Consider the following 21,379-nt stretch of genomic DNA (forward strand, 5'->3'; position numbering starts at 1 on the left):
CACACTTTCTGTTTTGTTCAGCAGTTTTGAAAATCATGCATACCATTAGTTCTGAGGATCATTAATAGTAGTTATGTTTTTTTGAAAAAGCACCAGCTAAACAAAAAAAATCAAACGTTTCTTTAACAAACTTCCTAGCACATTAAGTGTGCTAATATGTATCTCTAAAAGTGTGATATAACGTAGCACTTTCCAAACATTTGACTTGCAGAATCCTTTTGGCCGAAAAATAGGAAATGGTGTTTTAATGTGCGTTTTCTAAATAGGAATCTGATTCCTACTAGAATATTTTCTTATCTTTGCCATTTTATGAATTGGACTTGTGACACTTTTCTTCCAGGTTTTCTCTTTGGGCCGTTCTGTTTGTTTTGGGAAGACTTCTGACTTTAATTCTTTCGGTCCTCACTGTGGGCTTTGGCCTCGCGAGAGCAGAGAACCAGAAGCTAGATTTCAGTGCAGGAAACTTCAACGTGTTGGCTGTAAGGTATGGTCAGTTTACTGTTTTTCTCACTTAGTGCAGCTGAATGGTATGTATTATCTGAAAAATAAAGGAGTGAATATGGGGGCTAGGGAAACTGTTTGTTTGGCTTCATTTCATACCTATTGCAGTTTCATGTGTCTACATTTAAATACCAAAGCATTTATTAAACTTCTGGGATTAATCATTAATGGGATAATTATTAACATAATCTTGGGAATTTAGCACTAAATTACTAGTATCAAAACAAGGTAGACTATTCAATGGCATTGTTTTGATGCACGCTAATATTTTGTTTATTTCTTAATATTCTCAGAGTTGCTGTTCTGGCATCAATTTGCATTACCCAGGCATTCATGATGTGGAAGTTCATTAATTTTCAGCTTCGGAGGTGGAGGGAACATTCTACTTTGCAGGCACCAACTGTGAAGAAGAAACCAACGGTGACGAAAGGCAGGTCTTCTAGAAAAGGAACAGGTTTGTATTCAGTAAGCAGTGAAAAAACAGAAGTAGAAAAAAAAATTTTTTTAATGTTCTGGGGTCTTATTTATAATCTTACTAAGATTTAAAATCCTATAAAGAAAATTTTACTCTACTTTTTAGCAAATTAGCAGCAAAGTAATCTTTCCCCACTCTACAGTTTGTTCATTTCCTGGGGTCAGTTTTTCTCCTCAGAAGCTGTCCTCTCAGTTTCTCTCTCACGAGTGTGTCTTCCTTGATCACTGTGAGCCACTATAGACCAATGCATAGGCGCAGTTTTAGTGAATAACTAACCTAGAGAGAGAAACTTTGTGCTTTCAAGCATCTTATTAAAAAACAAAACCTCTTTGCAACCCATCTGCCCTTTAGTCCCAAGTGGAATAGTTCTTTGTTTTGGTTTTGGTTTTTGTAACATCTGACTGACTGTTCCTTTTCTGGACATTTCACATAAATGCAGTCATACAACATGTGATCTTTTGCAACTGGTTTGTTTCACTTAGCATGTTCTTAAGATTCATACATGTGTAGCATATATTGATACTTCATTCCTTTTTGTGGCCAAAAAATATCCCATTGTATGAATATACTGTATTTTGTTTATCCACATATTAGTTGATGAATATTTGGGTTGTTCGCACTTTTTGGCTATTATGAAAAGAGCTGTAAACATTCATGTACACGGTTTTGTTTGAATACCTGTTTTTTGCTTTCTTGGTTATATGCCTAAGAGTGGAATTGCCGAGTCGTATGGTAACTGTATGTTTAACATTTTGGGAGGACTGCTAAACCGTTTTCCAAAGTGGCTACACCATTTTACATTCATTGTTTTGCATATTGCTATCCAGTTGTTCTGGCATTTGTTAAAAAGACAAATCTTTATTGATTGTCTTGATACTCTCGTTGAAAATCAGTTGATCATAAAAGTAAGAATTTATTTCTGGACTCTCAATTCTGTTCTCTTAATCTGTCTGTTCTTATGCCAGTATCGCACTGTCTTGATTACTGTAAATCTGTAGTAAGTTTTGCAGTCAGGAAATGTGAGTCCTCTGGCTTTATTCTTTTTCATATTATTCTGCATTTCCATATGAATTTCAGGATCAGCTTGTCAATTTCTGCAAAAAGCCCACTGGGCTTTTAAAATGAACTATCTTGAATCTGTAGACTGCCTTAAACATGAATGTCTTTCTATTTTAGGGGAGTCCTCTTTAATTTCTTTCTATTAAATTTTGTAGTTATCAATGTGTTAAATCTGCCATTTTTTCTATTAAATTTATTCTAAGTGTTTTATTCTTTTTATATTCTTTTTGATGCTGTTGTAAGTAGAATCGTCTTCTTAATTTCAATTTTGGATTTTTCTTTGTTAGTCTTTAGTAATACGGTTGACCTTTGCATGTTAATCTTATGTCCTGCAACATTGCTGAACTTACTAGGTTTTTTAATTATTATTATTTAATAGGAAAATTTTTGTAGATTCCTTTGCATTTTTAGTATACGGGATCATGTCACCTACAAATAAAGGTAGTTTCCCTTCTTCTAGTCCTATCTAGATGCCTTTTGTTTCATTTTTCTTGCCAATTACCCTGGCTAGAACCTCCAGGAAGATGTCAAATAGAAGTGGCGAGAGCAGACATCCTCGCCTTGTCCCTGACCTTGGGGTAGCTCCATTTGCTATTAAATATAAGGTTGCCCACGGGTTTTCCCTAAATGGTCTTTTTCAGGTGGAGAAAGTGCCTTTCTACTCCTAGTTTACATTTTTTGTTATTGAAAGGGTATTAGATTTTGTCACTTGCATTTTTTGCATCTCCTGAGATTATCAGATGGCTTTTGTCCTTTATTGATATCATAGATTACATTATAATTGATTTTTGAATGTTAAGCCAACAGTGCACTCCTGGGATAGCTCTCACGTGTCGCAGTATGTAATCCTCTTTACTAGTTGCTTGATTTGGTTTACTAGTGTCTTCTTCAGGATTTTTATAACTGTATTCATAAGGCATACTGATGTGTATTTTTTGTAATGTATCGATTCTCAAATATAAATCCAATCTTGCATTTCTGGCATAATAACCCCAAACTGATGCTGATAATACATCGCTTTCGCTGGATTGGGTATTTTTCCAATATTTTGTTAGAATTTTTGCATCTGTGTTCATGTAAAAGATTGACCTGTAACTAGGGGGTTTTTTTTTGTTTTTTGTTTTGTTTTGTTTCTGTAACGTCCTTGTCAGGTTTTGGTATCAGGGGTATGCTAGCTTTATAGAAAGCCCTGGGCAGTTTTGTCCTTTGTAGTATCAGCATTATTTCTTCTTTAAATGTTTGGAAAGATTCACCAGTGAAGCTATCTAACCTAGAATCTTCTTCATAGGAAGGTTTTTAACTACAGATTCACATTCGTTAGTAGATAATAGAATTATTTAGATTTTCTATTACTGTACCTCTTTTGGTAAGTTGTGTTTTTCAAGGAATTTGTTTATTTTTATGAATCTGCAAAGGTATTGATATACAATTATTCACGATGTTCTCTTGTTATCTTATTATGCCTGTAGAACAGCAGTGATTTCCATTTTTCATTTCCTGTGTTAATAATTTATGCCTTTCTCTTTTTTCTTTCCATCGGCCACGAACCAGCATTTGTCTTTTTTTTCCCCCTTTTCTTCCACCATCCTCCCACCCCCACTCCGGTTCAATCCGTTGTTTCTCAGTCTAGTTGTGTAGGACGCAGCTCCCTGGCCCAGGCTGGTATTATGAGCCTTGTGCTCCCCCCGGGGCTGAGGCAGTCGGTCACCAGTTGTAGGTCGGCTGCTCACAGCAGCTCACGACAGCTCTCGTCAGCTGCCGGCCACTCACACAGGTTGCCGGCCACTCACACTGTCTGCCAGCCACTCCTGGCAGTACACGGTAGCCCACGGCAGCACACAGTAGATCACGCCAACCTCCGACTGCTCACGGCAGCCCAGCTCCAGGGAGAGCTGTTGTTCACAATCTTAGCTCTCGAGGGTGCAGCTCACGGGTTATGTGGGAATCGAACTGGTGACCTTGATGTTAGGAGCTCAGTGCTGCAACCACCTGAGCCACCAGGCTGGCCCACATTTGTCTTTTTTTATTTTCTCAGATCATTTATTTCTGTTCTTATTTCTCTTTCTTTCGGTTTAATTTGATGCTTTGTTATTGTGGTTACCTTCTTGACTTGGATCTTTAAATCATTGATTTTCATCCCTTCATGTGAATTCCTTGCAGTTTAAGAGCAAACTTTTCCTTCAGCACTGCTTCAGCTGTACTGCACAAGTTGATAGGTCTTTTACATTATAAATTCAATTTAAAATATTTTATAATTCCAGTTGTGATTTCTTTGACCCATGGCTTATTTATAAGTGCATTGTTAAATGCACAAATATTTTGGCACTTTCCAGTTTTCTTTCTGTTATTGATTTCTAGCTTAATTCTCTTAAGGTTAAAGAACATGCTCCGAATGACAGCAGTTCTTTGTGGTTTGTTGAGGCTTCATTATGGCTCAGCATCACTTCAAAAGAAGGCGAATTCTGAATTTGTTGGGTATTATGTTCTAGAGGTGTCAGGTCAAATGTGTTCATTGTTGTTCAGTCTTGAGTCTTTACTGATTTGGTGGAAAGAGTTTTGCTTGTTCTGTCACTTACTGTGAAAGTATTGACCATTTCTCCTTGTAGCTTGTAAGTTTTGCTTTAAGTATTTTGAAGATGCATTAAAGGTTCATCAAAATATAGGGTGGTTATGAATTTCTATGGAATTTGTCCTTTTTTATTATCAAGTGTCCATCTTTAGCTCTAGTTTGTCCGAATTTACCCTAGCTACACCAACTTTCTTGGAGTAAAATATCATCATGATATAACTTTTCCTATATTTTTCTACTTTAAACCTTTGTTTGTCCTTAAATCTAAATTGTGTCTATTATAAGCAGAATATATTTGGATTTCATTTTACTTCATTCAGTCTGATAATTAGTCTTTGTTTTTGGCAGTTACACTGTGATGTACCTAGGTATGAGTTCCTTTGTAGTTACTCCGTGCTGTATAAAGCTTCCAGAATCTTGGCATGGTTTCTTTCCTTTTCTTTTTTTTTTTAAGATTTTATTGGGGAAGGGGAACAGGAATTTATTGGGGAACAGTGTGTACTTCCAGGACTTTTTTCCAAGTCAAGTTGTTGTCCTTTCAATCTTAGTTGTGGAGGGTGCCGTTCAGATTCAAGTTGTTGTCCTTTTCAGTCTTAGTTGTGGAGGGCGCAGCTCAGCTCCAGGTCCAGGTGCCGTTGCTAGTTGCAGGGGGCGCAGCCCACCATCCCTTGTGGGAGTTGAACCGGCAACCTTGTGGTTTAGAGGATGCGCTCCAACCAAGTGAGCCATCCTGGAGCTCAGCGGCAGCTCAACGGCAGCTCAACTCAAGGTGCCTGTTCAATCTTAGTTGCAGGGGGTGCTGCCCACCATCCCTTGTGGGACTCGAGGAATTAAACTGGCAACCTGTGGTTGAGAGACCACTGGCCCATGTGGGAATCGAACCAGCAGCCTTCGGAGTTAGGAGCATGGAGCTCCAACCACCTGAGCCACCGGCCGGCCCTCCTTTTTTTTTTCTTTTCTTTTTTTTTAATTAAAGTTTATTGGGATGACAATTGTTAGTAAAGTTACATAGATTTCAGGTGTACAATTCTATATTACATCATCTATAAATTCCATTGTGTGTTCACCACCCAGAGTATGGTTTCATGGTTTCTTTTCTATTTGGAAAATTCTTGACCATTTCTTCTTCAAATATTGTTTGTGGCTTCTGCCACATTGCTTTTCCTATCCTTCTGGGACTCCAATACCTATGTTAAATTAACACTTTTACCATGTCCCTTATATCTTTTCATACTTTCTATCCTTTTTTCTCTAAGTTTCAGTCTGAGTATTTTTTTGAGTTCACTAATCTCTTCTGTTTGCCTGATCTGCTATTAAACTTTAATATGTGTGTTTTCTAGTTCTAGGATTAAAGATTTCAGTTCTCTGGTGAAATTCTTCATCTTCACATTTATTTTTATTAATCATTGTTCTTTTACTGTCTGCCAGTTCCCTGCCTGGATCACCTGAGGATCTATTTCTGACATTTTCTTTTCTTAGTTTTCAGTCATTAGGCCTTGTTTTCTGGCATGCCTGGTAATTTTTCATTGCATAACAGACGTTTTGTGTAAAGATGTGTAGAGGCTTGGGATGAGTTTGTAGAAGCCCTGGATTGAGTATGGATAGATCCTTCTGGATCATCGAAGATGATCTATTTCCAGTTCCCCCTCATTCCTAGGACATCAACTGTTTATAAGGGCTTTCTTCCCCAATGGGCCCTGAATTCAGGTTTCTGTCTCCCTGTCATTGTGAGAGTTCCCAATTCTCTGTGTAGCCTTGTACTTTCCCAGGAGTTGCTTCCTGCTTGATTACTCTTGAGTCTTGCTTGGTGTGTGCACATTTAGTGGTTGGCAAGTGCCTTGAGGGAGAAAAACACATAGCTGCCTTGGTTTTTTCCTAGTGCCTTTAAACAGCCATAGTTGTATTCAACTTTTATGGGTATTTTTGGAGGGCGGGTTAGTCTGACATCAATTATTCCATCATAGATTGAGAAAGATGAAGGCCGTGATACACTCTTAAAACATAAGTGCTACCATCCTAAATACCGACTTTTTAATATGTTATAAACATACTCCTAAGAACTTCATTTGTCTGCTGTCAAATGCAAAAGGTTCTTTATTTATACCAAAAGCACTGCTCTAAAGACTATTATTTTAAAATTCTTGTAATTGTTTTTTAGTTTTTTTATCTTCTGTCACTTTTTTCCTGCGTTCAATAGTAACTTTTTGTTTTTTTTTATTGAGATCTAACTGATGTACTATAGTTACTTTTCTTTTAATTTGCTACTTTCATATCATTGTGTTTAACATGTTATCAGGTTGGTTAAAATACTACTAGTGAAGATTAAGCATAGGTGAATAAGTTTCGCCTAAGGGTTGTTAGAGTATATATTGGGTTTTAAGTTTTCTTTTCAGAAGGTATCTTTAAGTATAAACATGATATTTGCATTAATTCATAAGAGAGTAACACTGAGTCTTTCCTCTTTTCAGAAAATGGTGTAAATGGAACAGTAACTTCAAATGGAGCAGACTCTCCCCGTAATAGAAAAGAGAAATCTTCATAATGAATTCTAATCTAATTGTTTAAATGTCCCCAAAGAAATCTGCTTTTTACTATATCTTTCAGCACTAGAGATTTTTTTCTGTTCTTGAAAATACAGTCTGTGTTCTTTGATTCTCGCTATTGTACTGTTTGATGCATTTTTTTAAAGGTCAATTGAGGGGGGAGGATAATTACTATGAGTGAGAAAAATATTTTAGCCTAGACTAAGCTACTTGCCTTCAAAATAGCTTAGGGACCACCACCATATTTTATTTTGTTTTTATCTTTGAACATTTTTCTAGTGATTTGGATAACTATTTACAAATATTCTACATATCAATGATACAATTTCTTGCTCTCACCAATTTTTTATATTAGCAAGATGGCCTATTCCAGCAAGGTCATATTTTTTAAGTTATCTTTCAGGGTAAAATGAAAATAGGATAAAGTTAGATGTCAAACTTTAATATGTTTTCAGTGTTCTCTAATTTTTAGGAATTTTTGTAGCCTTTACACCAGGGAAAACAAAAGATTTGTAAATTCGCCAAAATAATTGTGTGCTTTATATTATAGGTAGTGGTTATTAGTGTTACATCCCCATTTTTTTAAGGAAAAAACACCTACTATTGGTTACAATGTGTGGAGATTTATTACCATATATTGTATCAAAATATCTTCTATTAACATAAAAGTACTTGTAAAGTAAAATCTTTCTTGTGCATTTTCAATACTTGTAAACTGGAGATCTGAAAATTAAATATTTACTATAAAGAAGAAAATCTGATACAGCCCTTTTTGATATGTTTATTAATAATGACTCAATGGGGCGTGTCATATATTCAATATGCACAGCATCTTAGTAAAATATTGTTTAACCTACAAATAATAATGCCTACTTGATTTATATCTATAAAAAGAATGTCGGGTAATTATATTTGGAAAACATTTAATGCACTAATCTTAAAGAAATTGAAAATTCAGGTGGATAAACAGTCTTAAAAAACAGTGCTTTATGTTATAACTGTAGCTTTGGTCCCATCTTTAATTGAGAAGCATTTATCTGTATAAAACATATTTTTGGATAAAAATATATATATATTTGTATCTCTACAGAAAGGCTCTAAAAAACTTTTGAGTAAAATATTTGGTTCTCTTTTCTATAATTATCCTTTAAAATCCTTGTTAGCTATATTGGGTTTTTTGTTGTCTTTACAATACATAATATTGTTCCTTTCAGTGTTTACCTCTTGTTCCCCATTTCTCACTCTGGTCACCAGCTAATGTTTGTGCCATTTTTAGTGTAAAAGGTGCAGACCTGCTAGGTCTGCAGTGTAATGAGTTGCCATGCTGCTAGGAAGTTGTGCTTTCTGTTTCCAGCTGTTTACCTACTTCCTGGAAAAAATAGTAGCTCTCTGTAGCATCATGGAGTTTCAGTGGAACCAAATTTTTGCCATTAAAAACTGGCATTATATCAAACCATTCATTGAGAAATCAATCAAAATAAAAAATTTTTACTTTCACCAGCTGTATCCTGGACGTTTCTTCATTGTTAGCAAGCTTTATGCTATTTTAGAATATGATCTCATAAAATGTACCATGTGTACAGAGCACACTCTTAACAGACATTTAGAAGAGGCTTCCCTAAAAAAGTGTGCCTACAAAACACAATCACTAGGGCTACTGTGGGGAAAAATGGTTCATAACCAACTAAATTCAGGGACTTCTGGGTTAACCAACTTAAAGGTGTTTCTTTGCCACAGGCCTGTTCAGTCCTTTACATGCAGATGTGCTTCCTGATGCACCAAGAATGTTGACACGGTGGGGATAGAAGATGCAGTGTTTCCCGACTCGGTTAGTTATGGAACCTTCTTTCCATGGAGTTATTTATCGGGCTTCTGTTCTACAGCATACGCTGTGGGTTTAGGGGAAAGAACAAAAAAGCCCTTGATGTGGGATTAAAACTTGACAAGACGTGAAAATACACATTTATAGTTGTCAAGTATAAGCCCTAGACCTGCTCCTTCCAAATGCTCGGAGCAAAATCTCTTTCCTGGCCTTCAGACCCTGCGGAGGCTGTCACTGTCACCTGGCCTCAGGTCACACATGACAGCCCGACGGGAAGCATCACAGGACGACCCTGAACCCGGAAAGGTCTTAGACTCACTGGGTGACCTTGAACTCCTTGCTGTGCCATTCTGGAGTTTAGTCTTTCCTCTGTAAAACGCCTTCTCTCCCGCATTTTAGAATATGGTTGTGAGTGGTCCAGGTGGACTATTCTGGAAAAAAGGATTAACTACATTCTTCTAAAATCAAGTAATCCTCCACCGTCCCTAAATTCAGAACGAATCCTGGGGCGAAGCTTGCGCAGATAAGGAAAGGGGAGAGAAACTTTTTGTTGCACAGATGTTAGCGGTAGCTGAAGACCCCCTCTACGTCCAGGGTATTGCCAGATGTTTCCACTACAAACTAGTTTTGCGGCTTGTCTATGTGAACAATAGAAATTTTTTTAAAGAAGCAACAATGGTACTGATCACCTGTTTGCATTTTAAAAACAGTGACTTCAAAAGTAAGCGTGGGGCGGGGCTGGCCCGGTGGCTCAGGCAGTTGGAGCTCCGTGCTCCTAACTCTGAAGGCTGCCAGTTCGATTCCCACATGGGCCAGTGGGCTCTCAACCACAAGGTTGCAGGTTCAACTCCTCGAGTCCCGCAAGGGATGGTGGGCTCCGCCCCCTGCAACTAAGGTTGAACACAGCACCTTGAGCTGAGCTGCCACTGAGCTCCCAGATGGCTCAGTTGGTTGGAGCGCATCCTCTCAACCACAAGGTTGTCGGTTCGACTCCTGCAAGGGATGGTGGGCTGTGCCCCCTGCAACTAGAAATGGCAACTGGACCTGGAGCTGAGCTGCATCCTCCACAATAAGATTGAAGGGACAACAACCTGACTTGGAAAAAAAAGTCCTGGAAGTATACACTGTTCCCCAATAAAGTCCTGTTCCCCTTACCCAATAAAGTCTTTAAAAAAAAAAAAAAAAAAGAAAGCAAATGGTAAGTATGGTTTCTAAAAGACAATAGTTTAAAAATCAGATACCTACAACTTAGGAAACCAGTTTCATTTAGACAGTGTGTACACTCCCAGAGAATTTTTAGCTGCTTAGAGTTACCTTCTAACGGAAAGAATCAAACTCCATCAGATAAATGAGAATATTTACCTGGTACAGGAAAAGGGTGTATTCAAGATAATGTTTATCAAGAAATTTGACCTGATCTCATAAAATGTCCTAGAAATTACAATTCTGCAAATGAACTGGAAAGCCTGGATGTGACTGTGTGTGCAATATACACCTAAGTGTGGATAATGCATGAAACAAACGGAAATCTAGAAAGACTAAGACAAATCTATTTGCTGATTGACTTCTGGACAAATCCTTTTCCCCCCATCAAACATGAGAAATAATAATAAAGTTCCTTATGAGAACAATTAGAGATTAATTTTTCAAAAATGCAATTTTACCAAACTCGTTTAGGTTATTCGTGATCTCCTTGACCAATCAAAGTGGTCCTTTCTATTTCTCTAGTCTCCAGAGGCAAGAGCAGCTACTGTCATTCTCAAAACTAAGACACGGGTTTATTTGTAACATAGGTCAGAAGAGGAAAATGTCTAGACTTGTATATATACTACTAAGTATATGAAAAATGAAAAATCCAAGTGTGGTTTTTAAAAAGCGAATTCAATGCTGTAGGATTAAGGCCTAGAAAATGACCAGGAATATGTTAGAAGATTGGTGATTTACTTAAATCTTAATATACATAGGAAGCCCTGAAAAAGTTCAGAAAAAAATGCGTAAAGTTTGGTTCAACTTTTTCTTCAGAGAGAACTTTCCTAACTGCACAGCTATTCCAACAAATAAAAAGTCCCAGTTCAAACCTAGAAGTCGTTTCTCTGTTCATTTTAGGGTATGGTGTGTCAACTCTGTCTCAGCACAGAAACAATCATACAGACAAATGAAATGGGGGGATAACCACTGAGCAAAAACAAATCTGTTCCTGAAATAAGAGAAATACTCTGCAGTGATTTCCACTGAAATCATAAGGTATGGTCATTATACAGACAGCAAAGGCGCATTTCATTTATTCTATTAGACAGCATCTTAGTTTTGCATAGCCTGTGCTTTTTGATTTTTTTGTGGTTGTTGTTGTCTTTTTTTTTGTTTTCTGTGTAACTGAACACTAAGACAGAGTAAAGAATTTAAAAAGCAAAGCCATCTTGCGGAATGTATCTTCAGGTTTAAGTAATCACTGGTCTCCTTGTTTTGCTGTATTTTGATGAGCACCAACCTTCTAATTACAGCCTGGCATCTCTTGTTCGGAAAGCAGTGCCAATCATGCCCCATTATATATTGATGTGGAGTAAGTGCCTGTTAGGGGCTGCTGTAATCACCACCCTAATTTTCCGCTCATGCTCCATCCACATCAGCACTCTAGTCTCCAGAGGTAAGAGCAGCTGTACTCGCTGTACTCTTTAACCCAGCTGCCCTCGACATTTGTTGTTGTTTTTTTTGACCTAATGTCACAAATTCTCTACCAAAGGAAATACTTTCGGACGTGGGGGTTTTTTTGTTTGGTTTTCAGTTTTTTGTTTTTTGTTTTGTTTTTTGCATTGATTATTTCAATATGTGGGATCTGAATTTCCATCTAACATAGTACCGTGTTTCCCTGAAAATAAGACCAGGTCTTATATTAAGTTTTGCTCCAAAAGATGCATTAGGGCTTATGTTCAGGGGATGTCCTCTTGAAAAGTCATGTTAGGGCTTATTTTCAGGGAAATATGATACGCTTACATTTCACACACTGAGGTCCAAAAATCCAAATAGAAATCCTGCACATTACTATGATTTGATGTCACAGAATGGCCAACAGGAGGTCCCCAGTAGAAAGTAGGTCCAGAACTTCGTTCATTTATCTGAAAGTTTCATTTTAAAAGTATTAGAAACAACTGACTCTGGGTGATGAACACACAATGGGATTTACAGATGGTGTATTACAGAATTGTACACCTGAAACCTATGTCACTTGACTAGCTGTTGTCACCCCAATAAACTTTAATTGAAAAAAAAAAGTATTAGAAACTCGTTTCTTCGTGATATTTTCTAAAGTGCCTGAAAAACTGAAGTTATCAGTTATGTAGGATATTTGATACCTAGTGATTCTCATTTAAGAGAAGCTTAGGTTTAATGGGCTGCTACCCTGCCCTGGCTCTCCTTTAGCTCTGCCAATGTCCGTTCTTGATCGTTTACATTAATTCCATCAACTGTGTCTTTTTTTTCCCCCCTGCATGCAGCTGGGTACCTATGTCTGACATCTTGCATCTGAAATGGAAGAGATGGGTATTTGCATTTTTACATCCTGGTATATAGTAAAGGACCAACCTCTCCTACCTCAGTGCCCCATATACCCTCCCGTAGCCCATTCTTTATCCTCCACAATCGTTTCTTTTTCTGTAAGACACTATAATATTGTACTGTATTGATTCTAAACTGTGCGACCTCCCCCCATACGTTCGCATCTCTGAAATAGAACTGGGTCTTTCAGTCAATGACATTTCATAATTGGCCGCATTTTTCTTAGTGTACACAAAATATGGGTTTCTTAAAAAACAAAAACAAAAAAAGCTGGTGAATTCTTAGATTGTATGAAATTCAGTAAAACTTGCTAGCATTTGTTGAAGGTTTACAAAGTCCCAATTATTATTTTAAGTGCTTTCCTCCCTAACTTTTTCTCCAGAAGAACAGTGTGTACAGGTTGGAACCATTCTTCGCCCTGTTTTACAAACACTCCATCTTAGAGGGATGAAGTGGCAAAGCCAGGCTTTGAACATAAGTTTGCTGACGGAGCCCCTGGTCCTCATTCTGTCCCACCACACACCTCCCATCCACCCAAGCGCACCTTAGAAGAGGATCATTTGATTCGGTGCCAAGGAGTTTTGCAAAGATTAGCTTATCGTTAATTGTAGAATACTAACAGTGCACAGTAAAATAGCTTGCACGTTGTGTTAATTTATTCAATAAACATAATAGACTCTTCCTGGATATTATGGGGATACAAAAATTACTAGAACAGTCTTTGTCTCCTGGGATTCAGTCTACGTAGTGGGAGAGGCAGACATCCCAGACCATAATTAGAACAACTGGGAAAGTTCTACAGCAGGATTAGTACCGAGTACCTCAGATACAAGGTATCTCAGCTGTTAGGCTGAACTTGAGCTGGATTCTGGGAGCTGAGAAGGCTTCCCTGAGGAGGTGACCTTGAGGCTGAGTGTTGCTTCATGCACAGTGCCCGATGATGGACGAATGAGTGACTCAATCAATCGAGCAGTGAAAGAAGGAATCCACGATGGCTTGAAAGAGATTGAGCCCATAACTCGGGGACACAGATATGTCAGGAGCAGTCGATGAAAGACAAATCTTTGAGAGTGCCTGAGAGGAAACGGAAAGAGGTCATGGAAAGCAAGCAAAAGGGCTCCAAGGAGGAAGTGGTCAGCAGTGCCAGAAGTGGCAAAGAAGAAAAAATAAAGACTGAAGAGAGTTGGTCAGACTTGTCTCCGAGGAAGGCTTTGGTGTTCTCGGTAAGGAGAGCCAGGGGTGTCACCAGGGGGTCCCTCTGCCTCGTTTTCCTTTAGGGCTCTAAGGCCTGGAAGGATCGGATGGGATCCTTGTGTGGCCTTGATTTACACGTGGACAGCAGGTGCTGGGCCCTTCACAGCACTGGGAAGAGGCAGTGAGCTCAGGTTTGCAGGCACTGACCACCACCCAAACCCAGCCTGCAGAAGATTCCCCATTGGAAAAGTCGGCATGAGGTGGCAGGGGTGCTGGCACACTGTCCCCGGCCCTCCCCTCACTAGGAGCTGGGCAGGGCCTTCCCGTGGGCTTGTCCTGCTCCGAGGACGGCAGCCCCACTCTGACCCAAGGAGCCGAACGTGGGCAAACATCTGCCGCTTTCATCATGCCCCTGGCCGTGACTTTAACCACTAATGTTAGTTCCTGTGACTGCAGGTGAGTTTGTATGACCTTTGACTGACTTTACGAGCTATAGGACCTGCCTAAGATCATATCCACAGGCAGGAAAAAAAGTAGCCCACAGAGTCTGTTTCAAGGGACAATGGAACAAAATGAAGTCGCTTTATGACTTCACTTTATCAAACCCAATTCACTGAATAAAAAGGTTACAAGCAAAAATTGGGGGAGGAAAAAAAAAATCAAACCACAGTTACAAGCAGTATGGTTGTCGTGGCTGGGCTGTCACTAACGTTCTCGTTCCAAAGCTGATGTCAAGGCCTGGAATATACAGGGACGGACAACACAGGCTGGATGCCATCCTCATTGAGCTCAACGTGTGAGAACCATACACAAAAATATCGTGACAAATTTTAGTGCTCTCAAGGGGGCACGCTGGGTGCGTATGAGAGAGAAGCACGGAGGGGAGAGGAGGCAAGGCCTCCGTGAGAAAATTACCCATAAGCTGAGAAGCTCAGGAAGCTCAGGAAAGAGTGAGGGAGGCATTGTTAGAACAGCCCACCCAGCACAAAGGTGCCATGGGGAGGGGAGACAATACAGGACAGCGTCTCCAGGACATCTGTGCCAGGCCTTGGGATTCAGGTCCAGCTTTCTTTCCTTGGCGCCAAAGGACGCATATGTCCATAATCTTCCTCACGCCACATTTTCCATGGAGAAGTGTGGCTCGCAGCTGTATACCAGGCGAGGTGTACTGCAGAAGTACATTCGTCTTTGGTTTTTTTTCCTTTTGGTTTTCTCAGCAAGTCTTTCTTCTGTGAAGATGCTGGTGAAAGTGAAATTTCCTGGGACGCTCTCAGCAACATTTCTAAATCTGATGGGTAAAATGCCTGCTTATTTTCTAGCTCACGTATTTAGTATCCTTTTATTATTTCATTCCTCCTCCCTGCGTTTATTCAGCAGTATTGAATGGGACCTTGCAGGTTAGTGAGATAAGACAAAGAAGGCACCCAACAGTCCTGTGTGAGGGGGCAGAAGCAGCCCGCCTCCCAGCTGGGAGGCGGAGAGAGACAGCACCTGGCCTTTAGGGAGAAACATTGTTGATTTCAAATTTTCCAGCTCTGACTTAGGTCAAAACAAAACACTCCATGGGCTCAGTTAAAGAGGGCCTTCTCTCTGACTCTCTATTAGTTGAGAGTCTCCTACTTTGAAAATAATTCACAGCCCATCATCTTTTAAGCCAGTGCTACTCACACCACGGTCCAGGGACCACTTCCTGTTTCATTCTGCAAACTGTTTGTAACCAAGCCTGCAATGAGATTAAGTACCGAAACAGAGTAAGCATATAGAACTTTTATGGCAATTTGACAGAATAGTTTTATGTTGGTTGAATCGAAAAAACAAAAAAATTGAGTTTGTGTTTTGTATGTCATTGGAGGGTTTTTCAATTGATTTTTTCTAGTAGTTTTATCTTATTATTTTTAAAAATATTAAAGACAAAATTGATCCTTCCCCACAAGTGTTCTGAGACGCACTGTTCTGAGCTACTAAGGGGGCCTCAAAGACACTCCACTCAAAAGCACAGACAGTGAAACCCAACAGTCCCCAAAAACGACCCAGAAACACTAGTGACAAGTCAGAAGGGAGCTTGGAGCCACCCTGTAGACTTTCAGATTCAAACCAGAGTTCTTGGCCAGATTCTTGGCAGCTTTCCAGATTTCTGCCAGCAGGAAGCACAGATAAGGAGGCTTTGGAAAGTGGAGTTCACGCCCCTCAAAAGTCAGGTTTTATCCAGAGCGGATGCTACATGTCACATGAAATCCACAAAACATCAGCCGGCCAAATGGGGGCACCGAGGGGTTGAGTGTTAGCAGTGATGCGTGCCTTCAGAGCAAGTGTCACGTCCACTTCCGCTAACTGGAAGCAGATAGAAGAGTCCTGAGCTGATAGAACCACAAAGCCCCTGGTATAAGTCGGCATGTGGCCACGATGGTATTGTTACTGAGATAAAATCAGGTGTTTGGGGTAGGAAATCAGCCCTTCAAAGTCTCCACATTTACCTTACAAGGTTACTCCCGTAGCAACTAAGATAGGTGAGGTCTGCTGTTGGACTGACAGGCAGAGGCCATAACAGCCTTAAGTGGGCAGCTTCTGAGGACACACTCGCCCAGCCAGCCCTTCAGAGGCACTCATGCCCGACTGAAACTTGCCTGTCCTTAGTGGGCATCGCCTGGTTCCCATTATTTGTACTCTTAGCTGTGCTCATGTGTCTTTAGTTGGTGTCCTCCATTAGGCTAAGTGAGCTGGATTTTTGCAAGCAGAAAAAAATATCTTCCCATTTCTTTTGCAATTTTCCCACATCTCTATTACATTCTGTACCCAGTGGGTTCTAAGTAAATGTTGACTAACCCATTAATAAAATGATGTAAATCAAACAGCAATTTCCTTTTTTTTTTCCACTTTCAAAGTGCTTTTATTTTTCTTGCTGTTGTACTGTTTTATTCAAAGCTCCATGAATTTGATTTAAAACGTTGGAAATGAAAGAACATCGGAAAAAATAACAGCAAACTTAGTGAATTCGGATCCCATGTGTTCAGGGATTGTGCCCACCCCACAAAGCTTGGCAAATAAATACACGTCAACCTCTAATGCACTTGGGCAAATCCATCTACTCACCCATTTGAGGAAGCCTCAACTGGTGAAATTTCTTGAAGGGGAATTGAGAGAATGAGACCCAAATCACTTGCTCTTTTACATTCTCATTTCGTATCGCTTCTTCAATTTTCTGACAATTGTGCAGAAAAAGGCTCAAATGGAAGCTGAATGTGCTCTTTCCTGGAGTAGTGAAACTCAGCCTCAACATCCAGTGAGCCCAGCTATGAGGGAGGCTGCAGGGAGGGAGGGTGGCAAGACCGAGGGGGAGAGAGCCAGCAAGAGAGAGCCCAGGCTGTGGGAGCCAAGGTCACGCCACCATGGTAGACACGAGCTCCATTTTGTGGAGAACTGGCAGCAGGAAATAGAAATTTCACTCCATTCCTCCCTCATCATCCCTTTGTCTCCTTCTTTCCTACATCTACCCACCCCACCCCCACCTTTGCTTAGACAAAATCTCATAGAGAAAAGAAGGGGATTTGTCTGGCTGGAACTGTGGAGTGACCCACATTATGTATTGAATTGGAGGTTCCATTTTCACTCGTTACCCCATTGCCTCGCTGACTACCTTGAAATCGCACAGTTGGAGCCAATCATTTCTTTGGGAAAGACCCCAAACCCTTCAAACAGAGTAAGGCTCAACCTCCCCAAGTAAGAGGGCATTGACATGAACTAAACCCTTTGAGAATTTCAAGTTGGGTTTTAGAATCTCGTTACAACCTGTTGCAGAAAAGACATACGTGGTGATGGATGCCACTGTAGTGCCATTTGGTGGCATTATTGTTCATATAATAAGTGAGCGCAGGCCATAATAGAGAAGGTAAAGAGGGAGAAGGGAGCCACAAAAAATATGACCCAAGAAACAGAGACCCAAGTCTCCAGAATCTTGCTTTTTTTCACATGACCTTATGAAAGCTGAAAATTAGGCAACAGGGGGGGAGAAAGGAAAAGAAAAAAAGAACTTTGCCTCTTCCTTTCTATTTCTTTTGTTTGATTTTCTGAGAATACGTTTTGTAGCATAATTTTGATATATTTGCTACTGACAGAAGCTGCAGAATAATTGCTTCATTAGTGTGCAGGATTTGCTTCAACACTTGACTCTTTTTTTTCATTTTTCCCTTCTTCCGCCTCCCCCCACCACTCCGGTTCAACAATTCATTCTGAAGTCAGAACTTCATTACCTGTGGTGGAAATCACATCAGCTACACAGGAGTATTTTCTAGGATATCAGAAAAAGAATTACATTTTTTTACAAGTAAGCAATAGAAAGAGAAGGCAAAACAGAAAGTGAACTAGAAAGGAAAATTAAGAGCCAACTCTGAAAGGGAACAAATCATTTAATTCCTGCTAACATGAGGCCCGTTATTTGTGCAGTGATGTTTTTCTCATGGCTAGGTGTCTGTGAGCGTGCACAGGATGTCCAGTAAACTTCTCCCATGCACGCCCCAGAACAGTCCCACACGCCTAGCTATCTGACCATTTGAGCAAGAAGCGGAGAACAAAGGCAGTCCACGCAGACCACGGCGGGTCTAGATTGCACCTGCGTTTCAACTTTGGCCGAGTCAGAAGCAGACATCTGTCTTCCTTGGAAAACGCGACCGTTTCCTGACATCTTAGGGACATGTGCATCCACCACATTCTCAGTTGGGAATTTCAAAGAAGATCCAAAGTGGGAGCGGTGGTAACAAGATTCCAAAACACATTGTGTATTTATTTCTAAATGGCAATAGTCAGTATGGATGCAATCTTTTTGGGGAGATGGAGGCTAACTGTGTTTGGAGATTTTGCTCCTCCTCGAAGACTGTGGGGCTCCACTCACTAGGTTTGTAGGGGTGGTCGCAGAGGAGAGGGGGTAATGAGTAAACCTGGAACCCAATTCAAAGTCTGCTGTGAGCCACTCCCTGACCCCAACCACACATATTGGCAACCAACTTCCTACACACACACACACACACACACACACACACACGAATGCAATAATCCCCTCAGACAAACTAGCCCCACTTGACCTTGAAGTGGCAGTGCCCTTCAAGACCACACCCTCCATGAAACCAAACCCAAAGAGAGAGCTGAGGAAGCCAGAACTCCCTCCAGCGCCCTCTGTGTCCAGAGGTTGGTGACAATCTAGTTTTGATCCAGAGCCCAATTAACGAGCTCTCGTTCAGATTATCGAAGTGTGTTGCCATTTGTTCATTCTTTCACTGGCTACCACACCAAAACAAAGTATTTAGTGAGGACTGCGCATATCCCTGCTTCCTCTGCTTCCTAGGTCATGTGCGCCTTCGTCTTTCACATGGAGCTCAGGGTTAAGCGCCAGTGACTTCTGTACAAAGGAGTTTCATCCTCAGGGTATTTGTAAACTAAAGTGACCTGTGGGACTAAACGTCCTTTTGATAAACCAGACTATTGTGCAAATGAGCTGAGAGCAGTTCAGTCTCACCGCTGAGCCAGAAGCACCAGAGGTGACAAGGAAAGGCAGCAAGAGCTTGGAGGAGTGGGAGAAATGGCTGCCATGCCTTGAAAGACTCTTAATGGAGAGGGAAGATTGTCCTCCTGGGGCTGGATGGGCGAGAGCTACGTCCTGTGAGAGGAGGAGGACAGGAAAGTTGTGGTCAGATTCAATGGAGAGGGAATTTAGCCCCTGGAAGCCACGGATGCCTCATGTATTTTGTCTTTATTCCTCAAGAAAGTGGGCCTTGAGTGCGTACTCAGTTCATTCATTGATGCAACAAAAAATGATTGGGTATCTTCTTTGCATCATGAGCTATTCTACACACTAGGAAGATACATCCATGAACAAAAGAAATTGTAGGAATTAGTATGAAAATACAGACAACCCAGTAGCAAAATGGGCAAGATACTTCAAAAAAATTTTATCCAAATGGTATATATATATATGTTTATATATGTTATATATAATAGACACACACACACACACACACACACATAATGTGCTTTACCTCCCTCATCATCAGAGAAACACAAATTACAATCCCAGGGTTATACAATTACAATCTCCCCAGAATGGTTAAAATGAAAAGACTGACAACACCAGTGTAAAAGAGACTTCCAGCCACTGTGCCTGTCATACACTGCAGGTGGGATGATAAATGGGTTACGACCACTGTGGAACAGTTTAGCATTATCTATTAAAGCTGAAGACATGCACGCCCTACAATTCCACTCAAATAGAAATGCATTCACAGAAGAGAGGTGTGAAAACGTCCACAGTAGCCTTCGTGAAAAGCTAGAAACAACCCAAATGTCCATCAACAATATAATGGAGAAATAAATGCTATGAATACTGTCGGATGCTACACAGCAACGAAAAGAAATAAACTACTGCTACACTCAACAACAAAGAGAAGCTTTAGAAACACTGTTGAGTAAAGAAGCCAGACGCAAAAACATATACGAGTATAATGTGTGATTAAATTTACAGTATCAAGCGAGAAAGGGACAAGGAAATTGAGGGTCCGTGCAAGGGACTGATTGCAACGTGTGCCCGTGGAATTTCATCGGGTAGGAAGAGAAGGGACACGAGGGGAGTGACGGGTGGTGAAAGGGCGGAGGTGGGGTTACCAGAAAACGTCAATTAGCAAGAGCAGGAGGCCTCACTCAGAGAGGGCGGAGCCCGGGCTGCAGATCACGAAGGGGTTGCAGTGATTGGCGGAGACAAGGTGCACAGGATGACCACGGAGATGAGTGACTGAGGCAGAGGAGGTGACAGGGGAGTTCAAGACCCTGAGATATCTGGGTATTGCAGCAATTATCAACGTGTTGTCAAAATCACCGAGAGGTAAGACAGGAGTGGTGTTGGAGAGACTCAAAGTGAACCAGAAACTACAATTATCAAGACGTGAAGGGAGTAAACCTGGGGTCCGCTGATGACGCACCCGTAAGGTGCCGTAGATAGTGGATGATACAGGCTGATGATGTGAGAGGAAAGCTGGGCCAATATAGGGAGGATGGAGGGGAAGGGGCTGAAACATCCAAAAGGAGGAAGGAGGATAATCCCAGGCCCAGTGGTCCCAGGGTTAGGGGGTTGGGAAGAGGACAACAGGGGAAGCAGTGACCTCAGGGGAAACCCACGTTGTCTGTAGAGCAGGAAGCTGCAGAGAACATTCAGAAATGAGGTAGGTGGAGTGTGTGGGGGTTTTGCTAACGCCGGGGCGCTGGGTGAAAGGGTTTCCGGGGTTGGAGGGGATGGGAGAAGTGGACAGAATAGGGACGTGTGATGCCACAGGGAGATGAGGAGCAGGAGGGGGTGACCCTGGTGAGTGGAGGCCCACGGAGTGACTGGATGCAGCTGAAGGCCTGGTGAGAGTTACCCCGGAGGACCGAACAGATGCAGGTGGGGAGACTGTCAGTGCTTTCTTATTAGCAGGTCCATTAACTCCTGTTTCGTTTGCTTGGTTTTCTTAATGTTCGTTGTTTTCACATTTTGTTTGCAGCCTTTGTTGTGGGGTTGTGTGTGTGTGTGTGTGTGTGTGTACGTGTGCTTTCCCTTGTCATGTCTTTCTGAGCTCACTCCCCTGTGGTGTGTTGTTGCCTGTATTGTGGCTCCTAGAACCTTCTAGCCCAGGATGAGGTGTTTC

The 21,379-nt window shown here is 40.9% G+C and overlaps 1 protein-coding gene across 1 annotated transcript in view; it reads left to right on the forward strand.

The window, feature by feature from the left end:
* The window catches only part of TRAM1 (translocation associated membrane protein 1), a 28,129-nt gene extending 19,485 nt beyond the window's left edge, over positions 1–8,644 (forward strand). Inside the window, exons 9-11 of the mRNA XM_019726113.3 lie at positions 341–484; positions 795–955; positions 7,073–8,644. Of these exons, the coding sequence (XP_019581672.3) occupies positions 341–484; positions 795–955; positions 7,073–7,146 (379 nt within the window). The 3' untranslated portion in view covers positions 7,147–8,644. The remainder of the gene's footprint in view (positions 1–340; positions 485–794; positions 956–7,072) is intronic.
* The last annotated feature ends 12,735 nt before the right edge of the window (positions 8,645–21,379 follow it).

This window comes from Rhinolophus sinicus, chromosome 7 (assembly GCF_057876585.1).
Source record: "Rhinolophus sinicus isolate RSI-liver-muscle chromosome 7, RSI-T2T, whole genome shotgun sequence".
In the NCBI taxonomy this organism is placed as follows: domain Eukaryota; kingdom Metazoa; phylum Chordata; class Mammalia; order Chiroptera; family Rhinolophidae; genus Rhinolophus; species Rhinolophus sinicus.